The sequence below is a fragment of the Borostomias antarcticus genome (assembly GCF_949987555.1).
Source record: "Borostomias antarcticus genome assembly, contig: scaffold_63, whole genome shotgun sequence".
NCBI classification, from domain to species: domain Eukaryota; kingdom Metazoa; phylum Chordata; class Actinopteri; order Stomiiformes; family Stomiidae; genus Borostomias; species Borostomias antarcticus.
In genome coordinates, this window is record NW_028176448.1 from 751,222 (window position 1) to 765,329 (window position 14,108).

Here is a 14,108-nt window from a genome sequence, read left to right on the forward strand (position 1 = left end):
GCAAAACTCGATATCCGTCGTTGTTTGAAATAGTGCCTCTGCCTGTTTGAGCGTTTTGATGAGCCATCTGAGTATTATGATTTTCATCCAATAATCATGTACGAAAGATCAGAAATAACAGGCTCATTTCATGTTGAAAATAAAGGCTTCCATTCAGGCTCATTTCATATTGGAAGAAACTTGCAATCGCAAAATAAATTATTGCTGCTATAACATCGAGTTTAATCTGTACAGCAAACATTAAGGAATTGCCACCATGTCTCGTTCTGAAGAACTTTTTGAAGATGCCAAGACAGTCATTCTAGGGGGAGTAAACTCACCGGTTCGAGCCTTTAAAGGTGTGGGCGGCAAGCCCATCTTTTTCAAAAAAGCCCGTGGCGCGCATCTATATGACGTGGATGGCAAGAAATACATTGATTATATCGGTTCATGGGGTCCCATGATTCTCGGCCACAACCATCCGGATGTTATTGCCTCTGTACGAGATCAGGCTCTGGCAGGTTTGAGTTTCGGTGCGCCTACTGAACTGGAAACTAGGCTGGCCAAAATGATACGTGAGATGGTTCCCTCCATGGATTTGCTGAGAATGGTCAACTCTGGCACCGAAGCGACCATGAGTGCCATTCGTCTGGCTCGTGGTTTTACCGGCCGTGACCGCATTGTGAAATTCGAAGGTTGTTACCATGGGCACTCTGACTCTTTGTTGGTAAAGGCAGGCTCCGGAGCACTGACTCTGAGTGTCCCCAACTGTACTGGTATACCTGCAGCCGTCGCAGAAAAAACCATTACTCTTGCATTCAATAATCTTGCTGAAGCTGAAGAGACCTTTAAGCATGGGAGTGATGAAATTGCCTGCATTATCATTGAGCCCGTTGCTGGCAATATGAACTGTATTCCACCTGCCCCTGGTTTTTTGGTAGGACTGCGTAAACTATGCGATAAATACGGCACTATCCTTATATTTGATGAGGTCCTGACCGGGTTCCGCGTTGCTCTTGGTGGAGCCCAAGCTTATTACGGTGTGAAACCAGACCTGACAACATTAGGCAAGATTATTGGTGGAGGCCTGCCTGTGGGCGCTTTTGGTGGTCGTAAAGATATTATGGAACACTTGGCACCACTGGGTCCTGTCTACCAGGCTGGTACACTATCAGGCAACCCTCTGTCCATGGCTGCAGGTTTGGCAACGTTGGAAAACCTCTCAACTCATGGATTCCATAAAGCGCTTACAGAGAAGGCAACTCTGCTGTTGAAAGGGTTACAAGAAAAGGCCGAGGTGGCAGGGATACCTTTCACGACCTCGCAGGTAGGCGGTATGTTTGGTCTATTCTTCACTGATCAGAAGAATGTGGACTGTCTTGCCAAAGTGCTGGCCTGTGATACTAACCGCTATGCCAAATTCTTCCATGACATGCTGGATAATGGCGTATACTTGGCGCCCTCAGCATTTGAGGCAGGATTCATTTCCATTGCCCATGGTCAGGCAGAACTGGACGCCACGCTGAGAGCGGCAGGAAAAGCATTTGCCCGACTGAGCTGATACAGCATACACACGTGGTACGACTAAAAAAGGTGATGTCTACCACCGTTGCTTACGTCCAGATAGAACATAATCAAATGGTTACACCGCCTTGCAAACAATTAGTTATATGGCCATTTCTGATGCTATATTAGCATTTGTCTGCCTGTTTGCCGTTTTTCTAATGGCACAGCAAAAAACATTTGCAGAAATACATCGATTATCAGCTACAGCAGCGTTGCTGGGCTTTCTACTAATGGCGCTGGCATCTATTACCGGTAGCTTAAACTATGGACTATCAACTGCATGGTCTGACCCACATGATATGCTGCTCAATGCTGCAATGTTTCTTGCACCACCTCTAACGGGAATAGCCACCTGCCTTGGCGTAACAGCTGGTAGCTGGAGTCTGGCGGCTTGGAGCCGGCTGATATTAGGGATATGCGTCGTTTACGAAGTATGTCGCTGGTACGGTGTGGACATTACTTACCGTGACCTGCAGATGTCAGTATTTCTGATTCTAGCTTTATGCCTGTTGTTATGCTCATCTGTAGAGTCCAGTCCAAAATGGCTGATTATTGCCTCTATTGCCAGCTACCTTACCGGAGCACTGATCATAGGTACTGAAGGCACACTGGCAGGTTATCTTCGGCTTGATATATTCCGATACTTGGTTGGACTTGGCAACCTTTTGCTCAGCAGTGGACTCTATCTTCTTTTTAAACCACGTTATCAACAAGAATCACCTAACACGTAGAAGGCCAGCCAATATTGACACCACTATCGAGTAGTTTATTCTTAGACGGTCGTAGCCATCCTCACTACCTTCAAGTAATATGGCGACCTGAACTTGGTTTTTCTGGTAAAAAAGTACTTATATACCAGTTGTATAAATATCTGAAACCTCCTACAACCTACATTTCCCTCTGTGCTAGGAACTTTAACCTGTTTTGTATTAAACTCTGCAGATGGAATGGTTGCTCGTGGATACACTGCATGTAATGGGTCAGCAACCAGTTTTAATTGAAAAAACTGCATTCCTATCTGTGCATAGCGTTGACTCTCTTTCCCAAAGACCAGCCATGCCATCTCACTAAAGTTATGCCCTAATCCTGAGCACCACTAGCTAAGGCGCTTGCAAATATCATGATCACACTCAGAACCAAAGTTAATTTGGAGAAACTTGGTAATTCGTACACGAAGAATATCATTCGCAATGTTCTGCTCAATCCAACAATTCAAATAGCAAACCATTGCCTTACAGGTCCAATCAACCGCAAACTTGAGCATTCGCCTCATAGTTTGCCGTTGCTCTTCAATATCAATTGAGTTGGTTCTTTTGATACGACAATGCAGCCGCTAAAACATCAGGGTGTTCGATATATCCGGTAACAAAAAAGAAACGGTTTTATGGTAATATAACGTAGTCAAACCAATAATTACATAACACCGTCTATTGTAAACGCATCCTACGCCCATACCCCCCATTATGCATTCTTCTCACCAGCTCGTGATCATTTGGGCGCTATCATTCAGCACTTTGAATCCACTATATAACAAGAGCATACCACCATAGAGAGTATATCCGGACTGAAGCAACGAGTGTTGCGCCTTCTCCTCCAATGGGGGCTAAATCAACAGGCCAATGATAAGCTGCAGCAATCGTCGGTAACGAGCAGCGACGGAGAGCAGAGAAATCACGTTAGAAACAATACCTACCGGCAACTAACCAGCTTGTTTGGTTCTGTCGTAATCAGGCGTCGCAGTTACAGCTAGCGGAAGCAATCAAGCGTGTTTCCACTGGATGCTAAGTTAAACCTCAATACTGACAAGTACTCTGATGGCATGAGGGAAAAATTGTCAGTGATGTGATGGATCGCTCTTATGATCGGACGATTAAACGATATCGCGAGAGTTACCCAAGTATGGTTGGAACACGACAGACTATGCAACTGGTAGCGAATACGGTTCAAGACTTTGAAGCTTTATTACGGATAACACAAGGTTAGGATTGAACAAACAGAAGACCTGCAGATCATCAGTTTTGACGGTAAGGACCTGATGATGAACTAGGAAGGGTTGAGGGAAGTAACTAAGAAGAACGCGCAAAATAGTCAGCATAAGCTGCAACCCAAGCTCAGTCCGAGAAAGAAGAAAGATCGCAAACGAATGGCACAGGTAGCCACCGTTTACGCGGTAAAACCAAATCCTCTAACGTCAGAATCGGTTATGGATATAGATTGGCAGAGCGACAAAGTTGTGAAATTCCATCCTCCAGCCAAGAATAAGAGAGTATGGGCAAGTGTAGAAAGAGAGGCGTAAGCCGTGATAGCAGAAGCTTTTGAGAAAGCGCTCAGGCTAGATCAGAGCAGCCACGGCAGTTGGTCGTTGTTATTGATGGGCACCCTACCAGCGGAAACTAATTACCTAGATTATGAAAAAGAAGGTAGTTAAGGCAACCATCATCATAGACTTTATCCATATACTTGAATATCTGTGGAAAACCGGTCACTGCTTACACGAAAATGGGGATGGCTATTGAAAGCTGGGTGGCAGAACGGTCCCTAAAGATACTCAGCGGAGAGTCTGACAAGGTGGCCCGGAGACTCCGACAAAGTGTAAGCAAGAAAAGTCTGACAAAACGTGAGGCTATTGATAAGTGCAGACTATCTCCAAAAAAACCGTCCCAAACTATGCTATGACAAGGCGCTGGATGCTTGCTGGCCGATTTCCAGTGCAGTCATTAAAGGAGCTTGCCGCCATTTGATCAATGACCGTACGGATCTAACCGGGGCAAAATTGAGTTTGCAAGGAACAGAGGCTGTGTTGAAGCTACGCTCACTGGATTCAAGTGGAGATTGGCAGGCTGTATTAGAACTTCCATAGGAATGCTCTCACCTTCGTAATCATGGAGAACTAATGACTACAGCATCGTAGCAAGGTAACCACCCCAAATCCAATGGCTATAGCCAAAATTGAAACACCGAACGCACGTTAAATGGTATTCCACATGATCAAACTCACTATCCGTCGATAGACGGCCTTGTTTTTATAGCATGGCTTACTGATAACCGCTGGCTATGAGCTTTGACAGTATTCACATTGCTTTTGCTAGGGATAAAATGCTTTGTGTCCGGCTCTTGTGATACGAGAATACAGCCACTAAAACATCTGAATTTACGATATATCAGGTAACGAAAAAGAGACGATTTTCTAGTTATATAACGTTGTCAAACCAATAACTACCATAACACCGTCTATTGTGAATGCATCCTACTCCCATACTATCAATTATTCATTCTTCTCACTAGCTCGTGATCATTTGGACGCTATCATTCAGCACCTTGAATCCACTCTCCAACCAGAGCATGGCACCATAGATGGCTATATCCAGACTGAAGGCAACGAAATGTTCGCCTCCTCCTCCAGTTGTATCTGGATAAGCAGGACCATGATGAGCCTCAACAATCGTCAATAACGGTGAGCAGAGAAATCACGTTAAGAAAAATACCTCCCAACAACTGACCAGCTTGTTTGGTTCTGTCGTAATCAGGCGTCGCAGTTACAATCAGCGGAAGCAATCCAGCATATTCCCGCTGTATGCTCAGTTACACCTCAATACTGACAAGTACTCTGATAGCATAAGGAAAAAATTATCAGCTTGTGGTGGATCGCTCTTATGATAGAACTCTTAAACGACACAGTAAGAGTTGCCATGGGATAGTTGGAAAACGACAGGCTATGCAACTGGTAGCGGGTACGGCTCAAGACTTTGAGGCTCTTTACGAACAGCTCAGGTTGTGATTGAGCAAACAGGAGACCTGCAGATCCTCAGTTTTGACGGTAATGGCTTGGTGATCTGACAAGAAGTGTTGAGTGAAGCAACTAGGAAGAACGCGCAAAATAGCCAGCAGAAGCTGCAAACTAGGCTCAATCCGGAAGAGGAGAAAGATCGCAAACTAATGGCACAGGTAGCCTCCATTTATACGGTAAAACCCAATCCTCGCACGGCAGACTAGCTCATGGATATAAATAGAAAGAGCGACAACATTGTTAAAGTCCGTCCTCCAGCCAAGAATAAGAGAGTGTTGGTAAGTGTAGGAAGAGAGGCGGAAGCCGTGTATAGAAGAATGGTGTGGTTCGCTTGCTACGACGCCCCATTAATTGGTTCTTCATGATTATGAAAGCAAGAGCATTTCTTATGAAAGTTCCAATACGCCTGCCAATCTACACTTGAATCCAGTGAGCGTAGCTTTAACACAGCCTATGGCCCTTGCAAACTCCACTTTGCCTAGGTTAGATCCATCCGGTCATTGATCAAATGGCTGAAAGCTACCTCCATGACTCCTCTGGCAATCGGATAGCCAGCATCAGGCGCCTTGTCATAGCAGAACCTAGGACGGTTTTTTTGAAGATAGTCTACACATCTATCAATGCCCTCTAGTTTTGTCAAACCTTTCTTGCTCGCACTTTGCCTGATTCCTCGGGCCAGCTTGTCAGACTCCCCCACGAATATCTTCAGGGACCGCTCTACCACCATGCTTTCAACAGCCTCATCCCCCTTGTCGTGTAAGCAGTGGCCGGTTTTCCACAGATATTCAAGTACGTGGATAAAGTCCATGATGATGGTTGCCTTAACTACCTCCTTTTTCATAATCCAGATAATCAGCTTCCGCGGATGATGGTGCCCATCAATAACAATGAGTGCGGTTTTTTTGCGTTACCGGATATATCGAAAACCATGACGTTTTAGCGGCTGCATTGTCGTATCAAAAGAACTGCACCCAATGGTGAACGATGTAGAGTATGCTAGATCTACTGACTATTCTTCAACTGATCACCTACGCTTTCTATTACTGCTCGTTTTCGCAACATCACTTTATCAACGGCCTTCAGCTCTTTTGGCTTCATATTTTTCCTGACTTGAGTTACTCGGTTCAGGCCTTTATCCTGCGACTAGGTTCTCACAGTCTCAGAAACATAGCCTTATCTCCCTAAATCAAACCCGTTAACTCTTCGATGAGCTCTGATACTGGTTACAGTCATCGGTGTTAGCCGTTGTCATGCAAAATGATAGAATTGCTACATTCCAAGATGGTTAATTATAAGATGTAACTTAACACCAAACTTCCAACCTGTAGACGTTGTCCCATCTTTAACCTCTTCACTGAAGACCTTGTGGCTGTTGATCATATGGTTGTCACAGACAATGATGGGTGGCGAATCAATGAATGCTAGGCCCGGTGGTTGCCCCATGCACTGAGACTTTAGATAAACCGTAAGTGGTATCAAATCCTGTTTCATGAGTTCTACAAGGCGATTGTAAGATACCAAGTTCTAGGAATAGTCTGATTTATGTTGTGTGATCAGTCGCTGGTAACAGTGCTTTAAATTACGAAAGGCACTCTTATGAAAACAGATTATGTTGGTTACTATTTCACTGAGCAATAGCATGGATATCACTGGCAGCTTGTGTGAATAACAGACGAGTCGTCTATGCCATTATGATTCACAATGTTGCACAAAAGCATCCACATCACAGAATACACTGACAATAGCCACGGGAGCCTCCAGTTAGTTATCTCTGGTTTGGTATTAAAAAGATAGCTAAGTGGCTGAGACTCAACTGTCTTTCACCATAGAACTAACGGTAATAGTGCGCGTTAGCACAACATAATTATGCTTAATCTGCCGGCTATCAACGTGTAAGTTGGGCGTTATCCTCGATTCCACAGAGTTTGCCCATATGGTTGTATTGGCTGAAACCCTTGAAAATCAGGGAATGTTCGACTTTTCTGGAAGACAGAAAAATCGAACATCTCGTATTACACAAGGCAGGAGTGATCTTAGTCGATAAACTGCATGATATGAGCATTCTATAGAATGCTGTAAAGACCAGATATGAAAAAATGGGCGTACGCCCATTTAGTATCAATCTCTGCTGGGAATGTGTGGAGTAACAGGAAAAGGCCGGACATTATCCCCTCTCACTTCAGAAACCTTCCCAGTGCCTTCCTTCTCCACCTCATCAATGCGGATAATGTTATTAAGAGGAATATAGCTTCGCTTAACCCCTTCAAAAGCAGCCTTTAGCTTCTCTTCACTGGGATCAACCAAAAGCTGACTGCGTTCACCGAAGACAAACTCTTCGACCTCAATAAAGCCCCAGAGCTCACTCTGAAAAATCTGGCGAACATAAACTTCAAACACTTCGGCATGGTTTTGGAAGATCACACGGAAAATGTGGATTTTCGCCATTGTGGTCTATTACCGCTCTAAAATAAGCTCGATCCATAAGGCTCGAGCTGACAATACGAATTCTGCAGGAGAATGATAACACAAAGCAAAAAGTCATTGGTTTGCTTAAATACACTGGAAATGTACAAACCCGTAAGGACTTTTTATTCGTGATCGCCTAACCGTTATCTGCACTGACCACGACCCCCAGATGTAATCACTGTTTAACCGGATATATCATGGACTATCCTCCATGCTGCAGGGTAGCTATAATACCTATTTTATTATATTTGTATAATAATTCGATGTTAGACTTTTTCATAAACAATGAAAGTTTAACATTCCTTACTTACCAGTGGTTACAGCATGAATAGTGTACGTTAGCGCAACATAATTATGTTTAATCTGACGTCTATAAACGTGTAAGTTGGGCGTTCATCTCGGTTTCCCAGAGTTTGGTCATATGGTCCTGTTGGCTGGAACCATTGAACATCATGGAATGTTCTACTTTTCGGGGAAGTAAGAAAAATTGGACATAGCGTTATATTAACAACAGGCTTAGCCTCAGCTGCATGCTTAAGCCCCTTAGCTAGGAGCTTGACTGAAAATAGCACTACTAACGGGCGATAGGAATTTTTAGGCCATTCCCCTGCAGCAGCACGACTGCATGGATGCAGAGATAAAGCAACGCAGGAGCAATTGCCGGGCAGAGCAGTCTATTTCGAGACAAGCTCCAGAGCACAAGCCAGTGAAAGTGTGAAATGAACAAAAAACTATATATCAAGACACATGGTTGTCAGATGAACAAGTACGATTCCGCCCGCATGGCTGATCTGCTCGGTGAAACCCATACCATGGAACTGACGGACAACCCTGAAGAGGCTGATGTCCTGCTGGTTAATACCTGTTCCGTCCGGGAAAAAGCCCAAGAAAAGCTCTTCCATCAGCTTGGTCGCTGGAGAAAACTCAAGGAAAAGAACCCGTACCTGATTATAGGGGTTGGTGGCTGTGTTGCCAGCCAGGAAGGCGATGAAATTCGTAAACGTGCCCCCCAAGTCGACGTGGTATTTGGTCCACAGACCATGCATCGCCTGCCGAAAATGATTGATGCCAGCAAGGCCAACCACATCCCCATGGTGGATGTAACTTTCCCGGGAATTGAAAAGTTTGACCACCTGCCAGAACCAAGCGTTGATGGCCCGACCGCCTTTGTTTCCATTATGGAAGGCTGCAACAAGTACTGCACCTACTGCATCGTTCCCTATACCCGTGGCGCTGAAATCAGCCGTCCAATGGATGACGTTATTGCTGAATGTTATGGCCTAGCAGAGAAAGGGGTTAGAGAGCTCAACTTGCTGGGACAGAACGTTAACGCCTATCGTGGTGAAAAGTATGATGGAACGATCGGTGATCTGGCTGAACTGATCACACTGGTTGCAACCATTGATGGTATCGATCGTATCCGCTTTACCACTTCTCACCCGCTGGAGTTTTCTGACAGCCTAGTGAACGTCTACGCTGAAGTACCTGAGTTGGTAAGCCATCTGCACCTACCGGTACAAAGTGGTTCAAACCGTGTTCTTCAGATGATGAAACGTGAGCACACAGCAGATGACTACCTGAAAAAAATTCGTCAACTCCTAGCGATTCGCCCTGACCTGAAGCTTTCTTCAGACTTTATTGTCGGCTTCCCGGGTGAAACCGATCAAGACTTTGAAGACACTATGACCATGATTGCAGAAGTTGGCTTTGATGCTTCTTTCAGTTTTATCTTCAGCATACGCCCAGGCACTCCAGCTTCCTATATGGAAGATAACGTGTCAGAAGAGGTGAAAAAACAGCGTTTGCAGATTCTGCAAAACCGCATAAATCAGAATGCTATTCAGATCAGCCGCCGCCTAGTCGGCAGTACCAAAAGAATTCTGGTCACTGGTTACTCCAAAAAAGACCCTAGGCAACTCTCTGGCCGGACTGAGTGCAACCGGGTAGTGAACTTCCAGTACGCCGATCCGCGCCTGATAGGGCATTTTGCTGACGTCGAGATTGTTGAAGCACTACCTCACTCTCTGCGTGGTACTCTCATGGGATCCGAGCTTGGTAGTGTTGCATAACCTACTGAAAAAATGCTTTAAGCCTCTTTTTCCCTATACAGAATCTGAACTGACTTATGCTCAGAAGACTGGCGTAATATCTTATCCAAATGGACAAGCAGTAAAGGCTAAAAACTCACTTTGCATACTAACACACAAGGACAGGGCATATCTGGTCATAGCACCACTAATCAAAACGTCTGTTGCTTCTCTCTCGGGCCTGATGAACCGCAAAGGTTCGCTGAACTCTGCGAGCAATTTAATCAACATCTGAAACAGATCGAAGAACGGCCTGAAGTCATGATCCGACACCAAGGCAATACTTTTGCCATCATCGGCGAAAACGATCAGGCCAGCGTAGCTGGGGAAGTATTAAAGCGACTATTCAGGGAAACCGGTAAGGACGAGCCACTTAACCCAAACACGGTTCACCTTTTCGTGCAGGAATCTGCCATTTAGGGATTCATGAAGAACCTGATGACAAGCTGGTTTCCTTAAGTACCGGCAAAGGTCTGATTACCACCAGAGGTCCTAGCCAGTAGCACTATGTAAAATCCATTCTTCAGCACGATATCAATGTTGGTGTTGGTCCGCAGGAACTGGTAAACCCTATCTGCCTGTGGCTGCAGCAGTTCAGGCCATGGCAGAAAAGCAGATCCGTCTAATCCTGCTGGTTCGCCCAGCTGGTGAGACACTGAGTTTTATGCTTGATGACCTGTCCCAGAAAATCGACCCTTACTGAAGACCTCTCTACGATGCCCTTTATGAGATGCTCGGCTTTGAGCGTGTTGATCGTCTGATTGAAAAGAATATTATTGAAGTTGCACCTCTGGCCCATATGCGTGGGCAAACCCTCAGCAACTCCTTTATTATTCTCGATGCAGCGCAAAACACGACTCAGGAACAAATGAAAATGTTTCTGACCAGGATAGGCTGTGGCTCCACGGCTGTCATTACTGGTGATATCACTCAGATTGACCCGCCCAAAGGCACCAGCTATGGTCTAGCCAGTGCATTAAGGTTCTTAAAGGCGTCGAAGGTATTAGCTTTACTTGGTTCACGGCCAAAGACGTGATACGTCACCCTCTGGTACAGCGCATTGTCCAAGCCTATGACCGCTATGATAGGCTGACTAATGGGCAGTCTGAAGGTAAAGGTTCCAGACCGGTACAACACCATCCACAGCGAAAAGCTCTCAAACCTCTGAAGGCTCTTTACCAGCTGACGGTTCATCTCCTTTCAAAGGCATGCAATAATGGCCGCGGTTCATATTGATGTAATGATCAACAGCACCAACTCTCAACTGCCAGATCAGAGTGAACTGGAGAAATGGGCTGCCGCTGCCGTTGGCGAACATCGTCAGGAGGCTGAAATAAGCCTGCTCATTGTCGATGAAGAAGAAGGAACCGAGTTTAATCGTCAATGGCGTGGGCAAGATGGGCCAACCAATGTACTATCCTTTCCTTCCAACCTTCCGGACGAGCTGGAACTGCCATTACTGGGCGATCTAATCATCTGCGTCCCTGTCGTTGAACGGGAAGCCATTGAACAGAAAAAAAGTCTACATTCCCACTGGGCTCATATGATTGTTCATGGCACACTCCACCTACTTGGCTATGATCACATTAAAGATCACGAAGCCAAAAAAATGGAGTCTCTAGAAACGGACATTCTTGGCCAGCTTGGCTATCCCGATCCATATCTGGATCATGAGTAAACCTGACAATCTCCGAATGAAAGAGCAACGTTTCGTATTCAGTAAACCGTCCACACCTTTAAAAGCGTGGGCATAGCCATGAAGACAGAGGGCAATGAGCGACGACAATTCAACGGAAGATCATCCGTCACCATCTTGGATGGAAAAACTGACCAGTATGTTTCACCATGACCCAAAAGACCGCAATGCGCTATTGGAAATGCTGAGAGATGCTGGAAGCCGTGGCATACTGGATGATGAGGCGCTGAGCATCATTGAAGGCGCTGTCCAAGTTGCGGACATGCAGGTTCGCGAAATCATGATCCCACGCTCCCAGATGGTCTGTGTTGATGAAGATCAGAGCCCAAAAGAATTTCTTCCCCAAGTTATTGAGTCTGCCCACTCCCGTTTCCCTGTTATTGGCGACACAAAAGACGAAGTCATTGGCATCCTGCTGGCCAAGGATCTGCTACCGTTAATTCTCAACACCGGCAGCAAATTCAATATCAAAAACCATTTACGCCCAGCAACGTTTATTCCTGCGAGTAAACGTCTGAACGTTTTGCTCAGGGAGTTTCGTACCAACCGAAACCATATGGCCATCGTTATCGATGAGTTTGGCGGTGTTGCAGGCCTAGTCACCATTGAAGATGTGCTGGAACAGATTGTTGGTGACATTGAAGACGAAACCGATGTTAATGAACATACCTTCATTAAACCGGCTGATGACCTTGAACATGCTTTTATTGTTAAAGCGTTGACGCCAATAGAAGATTTCAACGAACAGTTTACTACCAAATTTCCTGACGATGAGTTCGACACCATTGGTGGCATCGTGATGCAGGAGTTTGGTCATATGCCGACCCGCAATGAGTCAGTAGAAATCTCCGGTTTCCGTTTCGATGTACTGAACGCCAATGGTCGTCGAATTCGACTGCTGCGTGTAACTCCATGCTGATGTCTGCAGCTCCCCCCCGCTCTCATATGAAAGCTGTGCGCTACCTGCTATCTTTGGCAGCAGGTGCCATCATACCGCTGGGCTTCAGCCCTTTTGATATATGGCCAGTTACCATGCTGGCCGTTGGTACTATATTCCTGCTGACACGCACCATGCCCATTAAGCCTGCCACCATGTGTGGTTTTCTATTTGGTTCTGGCATGTTTGGTACTGGTACTTCATGGATATACGTCAGTATCCATGAATTTGGAGCGGCATCCCCCATATTGGCTGGATTCCTCACAGGCCTTTTCGTGCTGGGTATCTCAGCCTTGGTGATTATGCCGATTTTCCTGCTGTATAGCTGGCTTAATCAGCGAAAGGCGAAACAAGGTTCTTCTTGCAGACTCCATCCGTGGCAACAGGCACTGCTGTTTTCAAGCATCTGGGTTTTGTTTGAGTGGGCTCGCAGCTGGCTATTGACAGGCTTCCCTTGGCTGTTGGTTGGTTATACTCTTCTGGAAACCCCCTTTGCTGCTTTAGCACCAATCACTGGCGTCTATGGTTTAAGCCTGTTAATGGTAACTACGGCATGCCTACTGGCTGCACTCCTTCTTCAAACAAAACTGATACCTGCCAAACAACAGCTCATACCCAACATCATTGCTTTATTAGTTTTCCTAGCATGCTGTAGTTTGGCATGGCCTCTGGCTCAGATCAAATGGACTGAAAAGACTGGAGAATTATCGTTCAGTGCTATTCAGGGCAATATCCCTCAAAGCCTGAAATGGGATCCTGACTATATCCATTCCACTATAAGTACCTATATTGGCCTTAGCGCAGACCAGTGGAAACAGGAACTGATAATCTGGCCGGAAAATGCCATCCCACTGTTTTATAACCGTGCGCAAGGCTTGATGACCCATCTGGATCGACAGGCCAAGCAAAATAACAGCACCCTAATTCTGGGTATGCCAGTGGACGATAACTCTGGCAGTGAAACCCTCTACTACAACAGTATTCTGGCTATGGGTGAAGGCTCTGGCCGCTATGACAAACAGAAGCTAGTACCTTTTGGTGAGTACGTCCCCATGGAGTCAATGCTTCGTAGTGTGATTGATTTCTTTAATCTCCCCATGTCTAGTTTCTCTCAAGGACATTCCAAACAAAACCTGATTCAGGCTGGGGATGTCAAAATTGCTCCTTATATCTGTTATGAAGTGGTCTATCCGGATTTTGCAGCGCAGAGGGCCAAAGAGAGCGGACTGCTGGTCACCATCAGCAACGATACTTGGTATGGGAAGTCCATTGGACCTATTCAGCATTTTCAGATCGCCCGAATGCTAGCATTGGAAACCGGTCGTTATATGATACGTGCCACCAATGATGGTATTAGTGCTCTGATTAATGAAAAGGGGGATGTAGTAAAAACTATTCCGCGCTTTACGAGCGGAGTTTTATCATCAACAGCGGAGGTTCGGGAAGGACATACCCCATTCATGGTTGTAGGGTCTTGGCCTGCTCTCACATTTTCTCTGTTAATAATTTTACTAATCCTGTGCAGAAAACCACCATTAAAAAGGGTCACGTAGCAGATTTCAAACTACGATGCCTTTTGCAAGTAAGGAA

The 14,108-nt window shown here is 45.5% G+C and overlaps 1 protein-coding gene across 1 annotated transcript; it reads left to right on the plus strand.

Moving 5' to 3' along the window:
- Window positions 1–559: 559 nt before the first annotated feature.
- Window positions 560–1,540, plus strand: LOC311328483 (glutamate-1-semialdehyde 2,1-aminomutase-like; the record flags this gene model as incomplete). The annotated part of the gene is made up of 1 exon (XM_084462447.1): window positions 560–1,540. The coding sequence occupies one exon, from the start codon at window positions 560–562 to the stop codon at window positions 1,538–1,540; it is 981 nt and encodes a 326-aa protein (XP_084318573.1).
- Window positions 1,541–14,108: the final 12,568 nt, after the last annotated feature.